Source organism: Oncorhynchus tshawytscha, linkage group LG29 (assembly GCF_018296145.1).
Source record: "Oncorhynchus tshawytscha isolate Ot180627B linkage group LG29, Otsh_v2.0, whole genome shotgun sequence".
Classification (NCBI taxonomy): domain Eukaryota; kingdom Metazoa; phylum Chordata; class Actinopteri; order Salmoniformes; family Salmonidae; genus Oncorhynchus; species Oncorhynchus tshawytscha.
The window spans coordinates 11888915-11906565 of NC_056457.1; the positions used below are offsets into that span (position 1 = coordinate 11888915).

Here is a 17651-nt window from a genome sequence, read left to right on the forward strand (position 1 = left end):
TGGAACGTAAATCACATAAAATCGATGCTGTGGTGGCAGCTGCAGAGAAGTACTTGGGTGTACAAGATGGTTGAAGGTTTGCCGTTCTCCCAAGCTGCCGGGCCTGGTGTAGGATCAGATAGGGCCAAGTAGCATAATACTGTTGAGTTGTTGTTGTTTATAGGGCAATATTCCTTCCCTTTTCCCCGTCCTTTTCCCTTCCATTTTTGTAGCTATATAGGGATACAGTCAGTGGCCCGTGACCGGACTCACACTCCAGTACAGGAGGTGGCGGTGTATGCACCTCACAGTTTGAAGCAATCTGCTAATTCAATTTAAAGAAGAAGAAGAACGGCGGGGCCTATTCAAGAAGGTGTGCTTATGGCGGTGACGGAGATTGCGGTAAATAGCTTGCTAAATAAGTTAAATATGAACTCCGTTATTGTTTTCTTTGTTTAATAGTTGTGCGTATACATATATTGTGGGAATTATTGGTTTATTCCCATTAACCATGTTTAATTTACAAAACCTGAATTTAGGCATGAGGCCTTTTAGCTAGCTAGCTAGCTTTCTACTGCGACAATATGCTCCTGGCTAATGCTATTTAGCTACACAAATAAAGCAATCGCTAAATGTGTTGTATTTGTAGCCAACTAATCACAGATCGAACTGCTAGTGTGACAGACTATTGTTGGAATTACAATGCACGAGTCATGATTGAAAATGGTGAAATGTTATTTAGCCTAACGATGCATCGACCAGCTTAGCTAGATTGCTAGTTAACTGATTATAGCTCGCCTAACGTTAGCCCAACCGACGTTAAATTGAGCTTTACTGAAGTGTATGAAGTTAGTCAACGAACTTAGTTAACTTTAGCTAGCTTTGTACTTGCTTCTATACTAACACTATGCATTATATACTTACTAGCTACATAGTTATCTAGCTAAATTGGTAGGAAATTACCTAGGCAAATGGAGGATACCAAGTTTACCGCCTTGCAGCTGCTAACATTAGTCTGAAAGCATTTTCTCTCTCTCAGACTTTTTGAATTGTTAAGGCTTCCCCATCACTCTTCCCCTTGGGGTTATCCTGCCTCTGGTGGTCCCAGCGTTTATCAGGTTGTAGGTAAGGAAATCATCTCTACGCACCCATTGTGCGTTCCAATCACTGGTGACTGGTCGGATTTTGTGCTTTTAGGCCTATAACTATTCTAATCGAGATTACTGCTTCCAAATCAAGATTAACTGCTTCCGCTTCTCCGGTACGATATATGCACTGTGATGATTCTCAATCTCTATACCTCAAATCTCTTAAAGATGGTCATAGAAGAACAGACATGCAGCATACCAAATGTGCAGTGCATGGCAATTTCTCCAATGAATAAGTGTTCCTGTCTCTGAGGATGCTCAGATGTGTATTCATTTCTTTCCTGCTGTGGTTCTTCAGGGAGGGACAGCTCTGATGATGGAGAATGGACAGGGCACAGGTGGGAAGCTTGGCCTGCCGCCTCTCACCCCGGAGCAGCAGGAGGCTCTACAAAGGGTGAGCCTACTACATAAGCATGACTAAATACAGGTGTATACGTAATGACTCAAGATCAGTCAATTTGCCTGCGGTTCCACGCTTCTTTCTCACGCTGACGGACTTTTCTCCAGGCAAAGAAATATGCCATGGAGCAGAGCATTAAGAGTGTCTTGGTGAAGCAGACCATTGCCCATCAGCAACAGCAGCTCACCAACTTGCAGGTGAGCTGTGCTGAATTCTGTACTCCTGCAACTAAACTCTCCATCCTCTTGACCATATGTTCTTCCCTTAACACCAACCACACTCAATTTTAGCCTTATTTCTAAGAGTAACTTGGAAACTCACATGTACAGTTAAAAGCATCTGCCCTAGTAACTTTGTAGTTACAAACAATACTTGATTGTTCAGTAGCACAAAACAATAGTAACATCCTTCACAACTGCAGCATAGCATATACAAGTGTATTTCTCTGCTTACGGTGATGGGATAGGGATGTTTGTCCTCTTGCTTCTGCCTCTTCTTTTTCAGCTGGAGAAGATCAACATGAAGACTTAGTTAAACATGTTGAATGCTTTGCATTTGGTCCCACATAGGGCTTTTGAATGTCTTGAATGTGGGGTAATATTGTGAAATGCTTTGGGGCAGATTGGAGTGGGTGGGACTGCAGAGGGAAAGTCAAATCAGTCCTGAAAGTCTTTTAGGGGATGTGTATCTAGCTGATGTATATCAAAGCAATGACATTTGAAAAAGCAAAGCTTAAATATATATCTAACCTACTTTTCAGCACCTTTTTCATCTTTACTGTCTTTCAGATGGCAGCAGTGACAATGGGCTTTGGAGATCCTCTCTCACCTTTACAATCGGTCAATAGATTATTAAACTTTTTTTCTCTGTTCGCATTCCTGTTAAAAAGGACAGTTACCCTTCTTTGATTGGCCACTCTGGCCTCAATCATAGCCATAGCAGCTGACCAAAGAACTCATATTTCAAAAGAAGACATGGTTTTTAACATAATAATTATGAGGGACCAGTTCTTACACACACTGTTTCTGCTTAATTCAGTCTGGTTAATGAAGCCGTGTTTGTATGCCCACTGCACAATTTCAGAAGAAATACCCAGAAGTACTTCCACTAGTGGCAACAGTTGTTGATGTGTTTTTTTTTTTTTTTTTTTTACACTGAAAGTGATTTATATTAGGACGTTATGTATGAATTCATACATTTGAGCACAATACAAACGTCATCGGGGCATTTTAGCAGTATGATGGCTTTTTACACTAGCCTGAAATGGCTATCCAAGGGTGGTTGAGAAAATTAACATGGGGGAAGTCCATGTCTTCTTTGTAAATATGCTTGTACTTTGCATTGATTGAAGCTGAAAAAGCCAGCTTTGGTGTGGGGCTAAAGAGGGTTAGCAGTCTCTTTCAATAACCAAAGATGAGAGAACTGCTCAAACAGGAATTTTTGGCAATCTCAAATTTGATGCTGTAATAGGGGAAATCACTTTTCTCTTCTGTAATAGATTAGGCTGTTAGTTTTGCCTGTGGGTGATAGTAAAAGCAGCTATGCTCGAGTAAAAAATACTTGAGTAAAGGACCCAGTAAACTCTGCTTTCAGTGGTTAACCATCCCTCACTCCCCTTAGAGACGTAAGTGTAAAATGTTTTCCTTAGGCTTTTAATGGATGCTATTCAACTGATATAGGTGTTTATTTAATTTGTTCGCCATGTTGAAATGTCACAATATACACTATATGCAGCCCTGGACTACAGGTCCGTTTCAGGAGCCAAATATTAGCGAAGGACATCCATGTCACCTTCAGTGCTTTCATCCATATTAATGCAGTAATGAGAAACATAATTTTTTTAAAAATTACGTAGCTGTTTGGGTGCCAGCATTCACCAAATTGTTCATCTTTGTGTAGCTAGTCGCAAAATCGTTGTCCAGGACTCTGTTGCGTATGCCCAGATTGCATCTGTCCCTGACATTGGCCTGTACGTCTATTGTTGGGAAAAGCAAACACCATACAGAATTAAACAAATAAATTACATTTCAATATAAAAAATAATTTACCCATACACATCTAGATTTATTTTTGTGTGTTCTTGCATTCATAGACCCCCTAAACATCATGGTGTGTTTTTCTCCGGGGTTACCAGGTGGCGGCTCAGCGTCAGCGTGCTCTAGCCATCATGTGCCGGGTGTATGTGGGCTCCATATACTATGAGCTCGGGGAGGACACCATCAGACAGGCCTTTGCCCCTTTTGGCCCCATCAAGAGCATTGACATGTCATGGGACTCCGTTACAATGAAGCACAAGGTCCGTGTATAGAGCACCCTTAAACCACATCACACAGCATTGCAATGTGATTAGAATCACATCTATACTAAATGATGTGAGGGGAAACTGAAGCACTACAGGGGAATGTGGCATGCACATGTCTGTAATGTGGTGGACTGTTGTCCCATGGTTGTATCTGTCTGTGCAGGGCTTTGCCTTTGTGGAGTATGAGATCCCGGAGGCGGCACAGCTGGCTTTGGAGCAGATGAACTCAGTCATGCTTGGGGGCAGGAACATCAAGGTGAGTGGCCTGGAGAGTCAGCCTGTCCGGCCCAGTGGAAGTGGACCTCTCAGAACCCCCTCTATACCCCTGGAAAGAGGAGTGCTCCTGCTATTACCTTTTTAACCTTCTTTTTGTTTTCTTTTCATTTCTTTCGAGAACGCATGGATCCAGTTCGAAATCCTCATTTCGCTCTTTCCGTGTAACTGAGCTATTATTTCTGTGTGAATCACTAATTGGTAGTCTCTAAATTCTGTGTGGAAGTGTTATCTAAAGCCACTCATTTCTTTTGTCTTTCTTTGCTTGTATGTATGTCAATTCATTTACAGGTATGCGTGTGTGTGTTTGGGTGCGTGTGTGTTTTGTGTGTGTGCGCGCATGTCTGTGTGCGTGCGGGTGTTTTTTTGTGAATGTCTGCTGTGTTCTGCTTCCATGATGTCATCACCACATTGTTTTAGTGACCAGTTCCTCTAGGATGCCCGGGCAGCGTACGATGATGTGTTGCTCTGTGTCCGAGATGTGCTGATGATGGGCTGCGCCTGGTTGGTGTCGCTTGGCCGCCCCACCTGCAGCACAGATCATATACTACATAGCCGCTAATAGAGACGCTCCAAACACTAGCCTATAGATGGACAGTTAGAGGAGATACCTCCAACTACTCTAGAAAGTGTAGTGCTAGCCACACGTGTGGTTTTATCTTGTTAATTCTTTAAGCATTTCCACTAGTTGATCCTCAGCCGCAGCTCTGGCTGAATCATTCTGAACAGGCCTTTCGGTGTTGTTCGAAACTGCCTGAGTGAGTGAAGCAGCTTTTACAGTAGAATTATCTTCATGAGTTCTAGACAGGCTGTTTTCTTGATCTCCTTTTCGTTGTTTTTTTTACGTGATCTTCGCTCTAGTTAATTTCCAGGTGATGATTTTAAATTGACTATCTGAGTTGTTGGTATGTTGTCAGTTTCTATAATCCAGAAAGAAAAGGGGGAGAGTGAGAAAGAAGTGTCAATAGAAGGTGTTGTCTCTACTCTATAGTGCAGGTTGTCACGTTTCACATCACTCGTATTACCTAAGCCTTTGCAGAAAGCCCTGGTGGAAAGATGCTGTTTAGCAAGGCTAGTGGAAACTTGGCAAAGAATACATTGGGCTGTGATTAGATTTTAGTTATTTAGCGGATGCTCTTATCCAGAGCAACTTACAGTAGTGAGTGCGTACATTTTTTTTTTGTTGTACATTTTCGTACTGGTCCCCGTGGGAATCGAACCCACAACCCTGGTGTTGCAAGCACCATGCTCTACCAGCTGAGCCACACGGGACCAATTGCAAAGAGAAATGGTCTCCTTCGATCTTCGGTTTTGGAGCTCGAGGTGTTGCGTTGCTCGGTCAGTGGGCTGTGACACCCCACTCATTGGCCCTGTGCTGGTATCTGTGCTGTAGGTGGGGCGGCCAGGTAACATTGGTCAGGCGCAACCCATCATCGACCAGCTGGCAGAGGAGGCGCGCGCCTACAACCGGATCTTCGTGGCTTCCGTCCACCCAGACCTCTCAGACGAGGACATCAAGAGCGTCTTTGAGGCCTTCGGGAGGATCAAGTCCTGCACGTTAGCCAGGGACCCCACCACAGGAAGACACAAGAGCTTTGGCTTCATCGGTGAGCAGAGAGGCGTTTGGCGGCCCTCAGGATGTGCTGTTGCTGTGTGTTTGTCCTCCTAACTCCTCTTTCCCCCCTCTCTCCCTGGCAGAGTATGACAAGCCCCAGTCGTCCCTGGATGCAGTGTCCTCCATGAACCTGTTTGACCTGGGGGGCCAGTACTTGCGGGTGGGCAAGGCCGTAACCCCGCCCATGCCCATGCTGACCCCCACCCAGCCTGGTGGCCTGCCGCCCGCTGCAGCCGTGGCTGCTGCAGCAGCCACCGCTAAGATAACGGCCCAGGCAAGTATGATTCCCTTCCAAAGGGATCTATTGGCCTTCCAGGTAAATATACCTCTGATATACAGTGAGCTCCAAAAGTGTTGGGACAGCGACACATTTTCTTGTTATTTTAGCTCTGTACTTCAGCACTTCGGATTTGAAATGATACAATGACTGAGGGTAAAGTGCGGACTGTCAGCTTTAATTTTAGGGTATTTTCACCCGTATCTGGTGACCCATTTAGAAATTACGGCTCTTTTTGTACATGGGGGACCAAACATATTGGGACAAAGTCACTTATGTGTATTAAACTAGCACAAATATTTGTGCTAGCCTCCCGAGTGGCGTAGCGGTTTAAGACACTGCATCGCAATGCTTGAGGCGTCACTACAGGCCCGGGTTCAATCCCAGGCTGTGTTGAAGCTGGCCGGGTGACCCATGAGGCGGCGCACAATTGGTCCAGCATCGTCCGGGTTAGGGGAGGGTTTGGCCAGCCGGGATGTCCATGTCCCATTGCGCTCTAGCGACTCCTGTTGCAGCGATGTGACAAGTCTAACTACAAAAAATATATGTGCCTCTAACTTTCTCACTAATCATTACTCAGGATTAATTCAGGATTATCCATAATCACTGTAGCATCCACATTAATGTTGAAGTGTTTAGAAATATTCTATTCTTATTTACAATAAGTGACTCCATTAATTTCTATTGGGCACAAAATCATCTGAAACGCAACCAAAACAAACAATAAATACATCCAAAAAATGTGTAGAGTCACAAGCTTGATGTAGTCATTGCGTGCTATGAATATAGGACCAAATACTAAACATTTTAATGTATAATACAGAAGTGAATTTGTCCCAATACTTTTGGTCCCCTAAAAATGGGGGGGGAAGAGAAACTATGTACAAATAGTGCTGTAATTTCTAAACGGTTCACCCGATATCAAAATACCCTCAAATTAAAGCTGAAAATCTGCACTTTAACCTCAGTTACTGTATCGTTTCAAATCCAAAGTGCTGGAGTACAGAGCCAAAACAACAAAATATTTGTCACTGTCCCACTACTTTTGGAGCTCACTGTAGGTAGCTAGGTGTGACCTTTTGTTAAAATGTGATAAGTATAATTAATAAACTAAGGATAGAAATATAATGTATGTGTATATAAATCTTAATCTTCCATTTTCTGTGCGGTAGAATTTAATACAGTATTTGATGAATTGATAATGCAGAACCCGTGCAGGGCAATATAAAGTATTTTATGTTCACTGCTCTGTGTTTGCTAACAACATTTGCTGTGCCATGTCTGCTTGTTGTGATGTGAGCTCAACCCACAGTTGCAAAAGTTTATCCCCTGTAAAATGAGGGCTGGCCCTCTTCCCTCGTAATTCTAAGTACTATAATACTAAGCTCCTGTAAAATATACTGAACACAAATGTTGCCAAGATTTTACTGGGTTGTTCATATAAGGGAATCAGTCAGATGAAATGCATTCATTAGGCCCTAATCTATGGATTTCACATGACTGGGCAGGGGCGTAGCCATGGGTGGGCTTTGGATGGCATAGGCCAATCAGAATCAGTTTCCCCCCCCCACAAACGGTTACGTGTGATCTGACATTAGAGGCAGCTTGTTGTTCAGAAACGAACATTCAATTCTCTGGCAACAGCTCTGGTGGACATTCCTGCAGCCAGCATGCCAAACTGAACGCTCCCTCAACTTGAAACATCTGCGGTGTTGTGTCAAATGCAAAAAAAAATATTTTCCCCAGCACATAGTGCCCTTGTGTAATGATAGTAAGTTTTTAATCATCTTCTTGATAGGCCACACCTGTCAGGTGGATGAAATATCTTGGCAAAGGAGAAATGCTAACTAACATGGATGTAAACAAATTTGTTAACGATTTGAGAAATAAGCTTTTTGTGCGTATGGAACATTTATGGGATTTATTTATTTTTTCAGCCCATGAAACATGGGACCAACACTTGTGTTTTATATTTTTGTTCAGTGCTTTTGGGTGTGGAAGCTAATTACTCCCTGGAGTCTCACTGCTTAAGCAAGCACACACCCTCACTGCTATATCTGGCACTGTTAACAGTAGTCATAGTTCTGTTTAGTAATAAATAGTATTGTTGAGTTTAGTGGAAGTTTATATTGACAATTTGTAGTTGTAGAATATTGTATATTGGCTTGGCACTACTAATCTGACAATTGTAGAGAGGGCCAAGGCAAGTTGCCTATTCCTTAGGTTATGCAGGCTATAGCAGTTTCAATAAATGTTAAACAATTTACACAATGAAAGAACAATGTAGACGGAGCTAAGATTTTCAACAAAGCAGCACAAAATGTCCCGTCAGAATGATTTATATGTACAGTTGAAGTCGGAAGTTTACATACACTTAGGTTGGAGTCATTAACCTGTTTTTCAAACACTCCACAAATTTGTTGATAAACTATAGTTTTGGGAAGTCGGTTAGGACATCTACTTTGTGCATGACACAAGTAATTTTTCCAACAATTGTTTACAGACAGACTATTTCACTTATAACTCACTATCACAATTTTAGTGGGTCAGAAGTTTACATACACTAAGTTGACTGGCCAGCCAATAGCCACAAATGTTACTAGCCAACTAGTTGTGGATGACCTATTATTTGATACATTTGTGTGAACTTGCTCATATCAAGCAACAGATGGCTTGCGGAAAGGTAAAAAATAACAATTAGTGGACTTGTTTTATGAAGGGTCGGACAGTAAAATGGATTGGTTAGCTAGCTGGTAAGGCTTTAATATATTTCTTAATTAAGCTGAAGCTGGGTTTCCCAAGTTGTTCAGTGCTTAGTGCTCATGCTGGTGAACAAGAAACATTTGTGACGTCACTCACCCAAGAAGGCTCAACCAGTCACCTGACTTAACTCTAGAATATTAATGACTTTGCCTCCGACTGTCCTGCGAGCTCGCGCTAGTGGTCCTTTTTACCGGTCTTTTTAAAAATGGTATTTTTGTTAAGTCTTTTGGGTGGTTGGCCAGTAGGGGGTCAGTATCATTGAATATTGCAATGTTTTATGGGTACTTAATCACGATAGGACAAAGGTGGACATCCCCCAACCCTAATGCAGAGTAGAGCACTATACATGCTGTATAAAGTCTGACTGTGCAACCTCACTGTGTTTTCCTGCTAATGCGTCCCGCCCCTCTCTCAAGGAGGCTGTGACCGGGGCGTCCATCTTGGGGGCGATGGCCGGGGCGAACCAGATGGGCCAAATGAGTCAGATGGGACAAATGGGACAAATGGGCTCCATGGGCATCCCTCAGGCAGTCATGGCTGCCCAGGCCCCCGGAATGATCACAGGTGTGTATCGAGACATGTGTGAGTACACAGAGTATTGTCCACTGACCTGTGCACTGTTTTGAATCTTTTTAGAGGGTTAGAGGATCGTTTAAAATTATTTCCAAGTGTGTATCTTATCTACTCAATGCTACTGTGTTGAGCGGGATTATCTGGTCAGCCAGTTTTTGTAGTTTTTCCATCTGATCCTGCTCATTTGAGAATGTGTTAAAAAAAGCTTGACTACAGTTGGTTCACATGCGACCAATTAGAGAAACAATGAAATTGCAACAGGTTTTGACTCCTATGAATGGCCATGTTCTCTCGGAGAAACCATATCAATGAAGATGTATTTATGTATGGCTGATGTGTGTGAATGTCCCTGTAGGTGTGACACCAGTGCGTCCTAACCTGCCAGTGCTGCCCCAGGTGGGCCTGGTCAACCCTGTGCTGGCCTCACCGCCTGTGATCACCAACCCGGCCCAAATCAACCCCTCTCTACAAGAGCTTCAGAAGAAGAAGCAGGAGGAGAAAGAGATGCTGCAGGATGGGACAGGCCAGGAGATGTTGAGCGACCAAGAGCACATGAGCATTTCCGGAAGCAGCGCCAGGCACATGGTCATGCAGAAACTGCTGAGGAAATCAGAGGTAAGATCACACATGAAGATTGTGTGTATATAGTGCTTTCGGAAAGTATTCAGAACCCTGCACTTTTCCCACATGGTTACGTTACAACCTCATTCTAAAATAGATTAAATTGTTTCTCTCCCCCATGAAGACAAAGCAAAAACAGTTTTTTTATAAATGTTTGTACATTTTATAATTATTCTGACCCTTTACTCAGTACTTTGTTGAAACACCTTTGGCAGCGATTACAGCCTCAATTTTTCTATGGTATATATCTACAAGCTTGGCACTCCTGTATTTGGGGAGTTTCTCCCATTCTTCTCTGCAGATCCTCTCAAGCTCTGTCAGGTTAGATGTGGAGCATCGCTGCACAGCTATTTTCAGGTGTCTCCAGAGATGTTAGATCGGTTTCAAGTCCAAGCTCTGGCTTGGCTACTCAAGGACATTCAAAGACTTGTCCTGAAGCCACTCCTGCATTGTCTTGGCTGTGTGCTTAGGGTCGTTGTCCTGTTGGAAGGTGAACCTTATCCCCAGTCTGAGGTCCTGAGTGCTCTGCAGCAGGTTTTCATCAAGGATCTCTCTGATCTTTGCTCTGTTCATATTTCCCTTGATCCTGACTAGTCTCCCAGTCCCTGCCGCTGAAAAACATCCCCACAGAATGGGCTCCCGAGTGGCGCAGCAGTCTAGGTAACTGCATCTCAGTGCTAGAGGCGTCACTACAGACCCTGGTTTAAATTCCAGAACGCATACATCAGAAGCCTCCTCCCTAAGTTTTAATATATATATATATTTTAATTCACTGCTTTAGCACACTCTGCCAACCCTAATGTCCATGCTGTGTCTGAATCCTGGCTTAGGAAGGCCACCAAAAATTCTGAAATGTCCATCCCCAACTACAACATTTTCTGTTAAGATGGAACTGCCAAAGGGGGAGGAGTTGAAATCCACTGCAGAGAGAGCCTGCAAAGTTCAGTCAGCAGGGTAGCCTAGTGGTTAGAGCGTTGGACTAGTAAACGAAAGGTTGCAAGTTCGAATCCCCGAGCTGACAAGGTACAAATCTGTCGTTCTGCCCCTGAACAGGCAGTTAACCCACTGTTCCTAGGCCGTCATTGAAAATAAAAATTTGTTCTTAACTGACTTGCCTAGTAAAAAAGGTAAAATAAAAAAATACATAAAAAAAGTCATACTATCCAAGTCTGTGCCCAAACAATTAAAGCCCCTACTTTTAAAAATCCACCTTTCCAGAAACAAGTCTCTCACCGTTGTCGCTAGTTATAGCCCCCCTCTGCCCCCAGTTGTGCCCTGGACACCATATGTGAATTGATCGCCCCCCATCTATCTTCAGAGTTCATACTGTTAGGTGACCTGAACTGGGACATGCTTAACACCCCGGCCGTCCTACAATCTAAGCTAGATGCCCTCAATCTCACACAGATTATCAAGGAACCCACCAGGTACAACCCTAAATCCGTAAACATGGGCACCCTCATAGATATTATCCTGACCAACTTGCCTTCCAAATCCACCTCTGCTGTTTTCAATCAGGATCTCAGCAAACACTGCCTCATTGCCTGCATCCACTATGGGTCCGCAGTCAAACGACCACCCCTCATCACTGTCAAACGCTCCCTAAAACACTTCAGCGAGCAGGCCTTTCTATTCAACCTGGCCCGGGTATCCTGGAAGGATGTTGACCTCATCCCATCAGTAGAGGATGCCTGGCTGTTCTTTAACTTCTTGCGTCGAGCCATCCCGGATCCGGGATTGTGAATACAGCCTCAAGCTCATTACCATAACGCAACATTAACTATTCATGAAAATCGCAAATGAAATGAAATTAATATGCTAGCTCTCAAGGTTAGCCTTTTGTTAACCTCTTGATGCTACCCATCCCGGATCCGGGATCGTGACTACGGCTCAAGCTCATTAGCATAACGCAAAATGTGAAAAAATATTCTTAGACATATTTAACCTCCACACCTACACAAGTCCAATAGCTCAAATGAAAGATAAACACCTTGTTCATCTACCCAGCAAGTCAGATTTCTAAAATGTTTTACGGCGAAAACATAGCACACATTTATATTAGACCACCACCGAAACAAAATGCAAGCGGCGGCCATTTTGTCCCAGAAAATATAAAATTTAAAAGTAGGATTAAAAAATAAATAATTCACTAACCTTTTGAAAATCTTCATCAGATGACAGTAATATTACATGTTACACAGTACATTTTTTTTTTTTTTTCAATAATATGCCATTAATATCCATAAATCTCTGTTTACAATGACGACATTTCAAAAATGCTACTCAAAATGTCCGGAGAAATTATGATAGCTCGGACAGATAACGTCAGATAACAAGCAATAAACATGACTAAATATACATGTTCTACATATAGTTACAAAGATACACTTCTTCTTAATACAACCGCTGTGTTACATTTATTTTTAACGTTACAGAATTCGTTCACTAGTCTATGCTATGAGTCGGCGCTCAGATATTAGCAGTGTCTCCTCTACGTTTGGAGTCCACAGAAACCCAAAATAACCACATAAATATTCCCTTACCTTTGATGTTCTTCGATCAGAAGACGTAGAAGGAGTCATACTTACCCAATACATCGTTTGGTTTCAAGTTGTGCGTCTTTGTATTAGCATATGCTAACAGCTTCAGCTGAAATGCACCCAAAATAACTTCTGCTCCTTCTGGTCCCGCACTCTTGCGCAATCAAACTTCAAAATTACATATTATATGTTGACTAAACTGGTCAAACTAAGTGCAGAATCGAGCAAAATGATGTTTTTATCATGTAAAACAATGATCATCGCGAACAAACGAACCGGCTTCAACTGGTGTCTATTGGAAAAGAACGTTCCCCAAATCGGCCGCGCGCAATAGAGTGCATGTATGTGAGAGTGAACCGGGCATTTTCGCCCGCCAAAGGATGAGGGAGCGCGAAATTCAAACAATGAACGTGCCAATTGAAAGCAGACATCGCGCTGAACAAATACATACTGTTCCCAGATCGGTAGCTGCCTGGGAAGGGTGGGGGCGATGACGTCAAAGTTGACCCAACTTTTCTCTTGACAAGAGAGAGTTTGGGAGAAAGGCTGCCCTGAGAGTTCTGCTTTACATACAGACATAATTTAAACGGTTTTAGAAACTTTAGAGTGTTTTCTATTCAATAATTATTATTATATGCATATATTAGCAATTTTGGAAAAAAATATTTTCAGTTTACTATGGGCACGCACTTCCTCCAACGGGGGCAGTATTGAGCCATAAGCTCAAGAGGTTAACAACACTGTCATCTCAGATTTTCAAAATATGCTTCTCAACCATAGCAAAACAAGCATTTGTGTAACAGCTAGCGCAGCTAGCGTAGCATTTAGCGTTAGCATTAGCAGGCAACATTTTCACAAAAACCAGAAAATCATTCAAATAAAATCATTACCTTTGAAGAACTTCAGATGTTTTCAATGAGGAGACTCTCAGATAGCAAATGCTCAGTTTTTCCTGAAAGATTATTTTAGGAGAAATTGCTCCGTTTGGTGCGTCACATTTGGCTACCATAAAAAACGAAAATTCAGTCTTCAAAACGCCGAACTTTTTTCCAAATTAACTCCATAATATCGACTGAAACATGGTAAACGTTGTTTAGAATCAATCCTCAAGGTGTTTTTCACATATCTCTTCATGATATATCGTTCGTTGAAAGCCTCCTCTCTCCTCTCAATCACTGGATGACTGCGTGCAGCTTGTAGATTACGCACCAATTTAGACAAAGGACACCGGGTGGACCCCTGGTAAATGTAGTCTCTTATGGCCAATCTTCCAATGATATGCCTACAAATACGTCACAATGCTGCAGACACCTTGGAGAAACGATCGAAAGGGCAGGCTCATTCCCGGCGCATTCACAGCCATATAAGGAGACAATGGAAAACAGCTTCAAAAATTCTGCCCATTTCCTGGTTGAAGTTTCATCTTGGTTTCGCCTGTAGCTTGAGTTCTGTGGCACTCACAGATAATATCTTTGCAGTTTTGGAAACCTTAGAGTGTTTTCCTTCCAAAGCTGCCAATTATATGCATAGTCGAGCATCTTTTCGTGACAAAATATTGCGCTTAAAACGGGCATGTTTTTTATCCATAAATTAAAAGAGCGCCCCCTATATCCAAGAAGTTAAAGGTAATTTCCTCACTATCTTAAATAAGCATTCCCCTTTGAAAAAATGAAGATCTAAGAATAGATATAGCCCTTGGTTCACTCCAGACTAGACTGCCCTTGACCAGCACAAAAACATCCTGTGGCGGACTGCACTTGCATCGTATAGTCCCCGCGATATGCAACTTTTCAGGGAAGTCAGGAACCAATACACACAGTCAGTTAGAAAAGCAAAGGCTAGCTTTTTCAAAAATAAATGTGCATCCTGTAGCTCTAAATCCAAAAGGTTTTGGGACACTGTAAAGTCCATGGAGAACAAGAGCACCTCCTCCCAGCTGTCCTCTGCACTGAGGCTAGGAAACACCGTCACCACCGATAAATCCACGATTATTGAGTATTTCAGTAAGCATTTCTCTATGGCTGGTCATGCTTTCCTCCTGGCTACCCCGGCCAACAGCTCCGCACCCCCCGCAGCTAATTGCCCAAGCCTCCCCAGATTCTCCTTCACCCAAATCCAGATAGCAGATGTTATGAAAGGGCTGCAAAACCTGGACCTGGACAAATCAGCTGGGCTAGAAAATCTGAACCCTCTCTTTCTAAAATGATCCACTGCCATTGTTGCAACCCCTATTACCAGTCTGTTCAAACTCTCTTTCATATCGTCTGAGATTCCTAAAGATTGGAAAGCTGCTGCGGTCATCCCCCTCTTCAAAGGGGGTGCCACTCTAAATCCAAACTGGTACAGACCTATATCCATCCTGCCCTACCTTTCTAAAGTCTTTGAAGGCCAAGTTAACAAATCACTGATCATTTCGAATCCCACTGTACCTTCTCCGCTGTGCAGTCCTGTTTCTGAGCTGGTCACGGGTGCACCTCAGCCACGCTCAAGGTACTAAACGATATCATAACCGCCATCGATAAAAGGCCGTCTTCATCGACCTGGCCAAGGCTTTCGACTCTGTCAATCATCGTATTCTTATTGGCAGACTCAACAGCCTTGGTTTCTCAAATGACTGCCTCGCCTGGTTCACCAACTACTTCTCAGAGTTCAGTGTGTCAAATCGGAGGGCCTGTTGTCCGGACCTCTGGCAGTCTTTTTGGGCGGTACCACAGGGTTCAATTCTCGGGCAGACTCTTTTCTCTGTATATATCAATGATGTCTCTTGCTGCTGGTGATTCCCTGATCCACCTCTACGCAGACAACACCATTCTGTATACATCTGGCCCTTCTTTGGACACTGTTAACAAACCTCCAAACAAGCTTCAATGCCATACAACACTCCTTCCGTGGCCTCCAACTGCTTTTAAACGCTAGTAAAACTAAATGCATGCTTTTCAACCGATCATTCCCTCCCGCCCGACTAGCATCACTACTCTGGATGGTTCTGACTTAGAATATGTGGACAACTACCAATACCTAGGTGTCAGGCTAGACTGTAAACTCTCCTTCCAGACTCACATTAAGCATCTCCAATCCAAAATTAAATCTAGAATCGGCTTCCTATTTCGCAACAAAGCATCCTTCACTGATGCTGCCAAACAGCCTCGTAAAACTGACTATCCTCCGACCCTCGACTTTGGCAATGTAATTTACAAAATAGCCTCCAACATTCTACTCAGCAAACTGGATGCAGTCTATCACAGTGCCATCCGTTTTGTCACCAAAGCCCCATATTCCACCCACCACTGTGACCTGTGTGCTCTCGTCGGCTGGCCCTCGCTACATATTCCTCGTCAGACCCACTTTTCTAGGTAAATCTCTGCCTTTTCTCAGCTCACTGGTCACCGTAGCACACCCACCCGTAGCACGCGCTCCAGCAGGTATATCTCACTGGTCATCCCCAAAGCCAACACCTCCTTTGGACACCTTTCCTTACAGTTCTCTGCTGCCAATGACTGTACCGAATTGCAAAAATCGCTGAAGTTGGAGACTTATCTCCTTCACTAACTTTAAGCATGCAGCTGTATACAGTCTATCTGTAAAAAGCCCATCCAACTACCTAACTCATCCCCATATTGTTTTTATTTACTTGTTTTGCTCTTTTGCACACCAGTATTTCTACTTGCACATCATCTGCACATCTATCTCTATCACTCCAGTGTTAATTTGCTGAATTGTAAGTACTTCGCTACTATGGCCTATTTATTGCCTTAACACCTCATGCCATTTTGCACTCACTGTATATAGACTTTTTCTATTGTTTTATTGACTGTACGTTTGTTTATCCCACTGCTTTGCTTTATCTTGGTTAGGTCGCAGTTTTAAATGAGAACTTGATCTCAACTGGCCTACCTGGTTAAATAAAGATGAAAGAAAAATAAGTTTGTTAATATGGACACCAAGGAAGTTGAAGCTCTCAACCTGTTCCACTACAGCCCTGTCGATGAGAATTGGCATTTGCTTGGTCCTCCTTTTCCATTAGTCCACAATCATCTCCTTTGTCTTGATCACGTTGGGGAAGAGGTTGTTGTCCTGGCACCACACATCTGCAGAGAAGAATGGGATAAACTCCCCAAATACCGGTGTGCCGGGTTTGTCGTGTCATACCCAAGAAGTCTCTAGGCTTTAATCACTGCCAAAGGTGCTTCAAGAAAGTACTGAGTAAAGGGTCTGAATACTTATGTAAATTAATTTTCTTTTTTTTGCTTTGTCATTATGGGGTATTGTGTAGATGGAGGATTTTTATTTGATCCATTTTAGAATAAGGCTGTAAAAATTTGGAAAAAGTCAATGTCTCAATACTTTCCGAATGCACTGTATTTGCCTTGTTTAATTGCAAAAAATGTACGAAAGTTGCAGTACTTTCACTGAAAAGTAGATTTATTTGAGATTTATTTTGAATGTAATGCGATTTGGGTAGGAATACATATTGACTTGTCTTCCCCTCCCCAGTCTACGGTGATGGTGTTACGGAACATGGTGGGGCCAGAGGACATCGATGACGACCTGGAGGGCGAGGTGACAGAGGAGTGCGGCAAGTTTGGTGCCGTAAACCGGGTCATCATCTACCAGGAGAAGCAGGGGGAGGAGGAGGATGCCGAGATCATCGTCAAGATCTTTGTGGAGTTCTCCATGGTCTCGGAGATGAACAAGGCCATCCAGGCACTCAACGACCGCTGGTTTGGGGGTCGCAAGGTCATCGCGGAGGTCTACGACCAAGAGCGCTTTAACAGTAGCGACCTCTCCGCATAAACTGTCTGAAATGGTCGCCCAACACCCATCCCATACCCGTTGCTCAAACTCACTTCAGCCACTATCACTGCTGCTAGAGATTTGGGCCTCTTTTTAAATTGTAATTTTTTTTATTGATGTTGATATTAATATTATTAATGGTCTCTTTTGAGGGATTGGTTAAGAAAATAATATTTGCACCTCATGGATTTTGTTTTTTGTCACCTACTGTGAAGACTTGATTTATTTTGTATTATTTGCAGTTTTTTTTTGTTATCAAATTGAGAAGTCATTAGGTTACCCCCATTTAAGTTGTCAGGACTCTTTAAAAATTGTTTTAGAGCTATTGGTTCCCATTTACCCACAAAAATAAATTCTTCAACTATG

At 42.9% G+C, this 17651-nt stretch overlaps 1 protein-coding gene across 6 annotated transcripts; it reads left to right on the top strand.

The window, feature by feature from the left end:
* The first annotated feature begins 245 nt into the window (after positions 1–245).
* Positions 246–17651, top strand: LOC112227932 (poly(U)-binding-splicing factor PUF60). Of its 6 annotated transcripts, none has more exons than XM_024392941.2 (12): positions 246–381; positions 1019–1104; positions 1426–1521; positions 1635–1724; positions 2316–2366; positions 3662–3823; positions 3993–4085; positions 5496–5709; positions 5801–6033; positions 9174–9339; positions 9686–9945; positions 16986–17651. In XM_024392941.2, exons 3-12 carry the CDS (start codon positions 1441–1443, stop codon positions 17283–17285), a joined length of 1650 nt encoding a protein of 549 aa, XP_024248709.2. In that variant the 5' UTR covers positions 246–381; positions 1019–1104; positions 1426–1440; the 3' UTR covers positions 17286–17651. The 6 variants fall into 6 exon arrangements, with proteins under 6 accessions (XP_024248709.2, XP_024248712.2, XP_024248714.2 ...); XM_024392944.2 differs by having other exon boundaries at positions 5801–5991; XM_024392946.2 differs by having other exon boundaries at positions 5801–5991; positions 9174–9321.

Excerpts from the sequence above, each read along its gene's own strand:
- LOC112227932 (XM_024392941.2), top strand. The coding sequence starts at position 1,441 with ATGATGGAGAATGGACAGGGCACAGGTGGGAAGCTTGGCCTGCCGCCT. Across the intron at positions 1,522-1,634 it reads AGCAGGAGGCTCTACAAAGG|GCAAAGAAATATGCCATGGA; the intron begins GTGAGCCTACTA and ends ACTTTTCTCCAG. Across the intron at positions 3,824-3,992 it reads CCGTTACAATGAAGCACAAG|GGCTTTGCCTTTGTGGAGTA; the intron begins GTCCGTGTATAG and ends CTGTCTGTGCAG.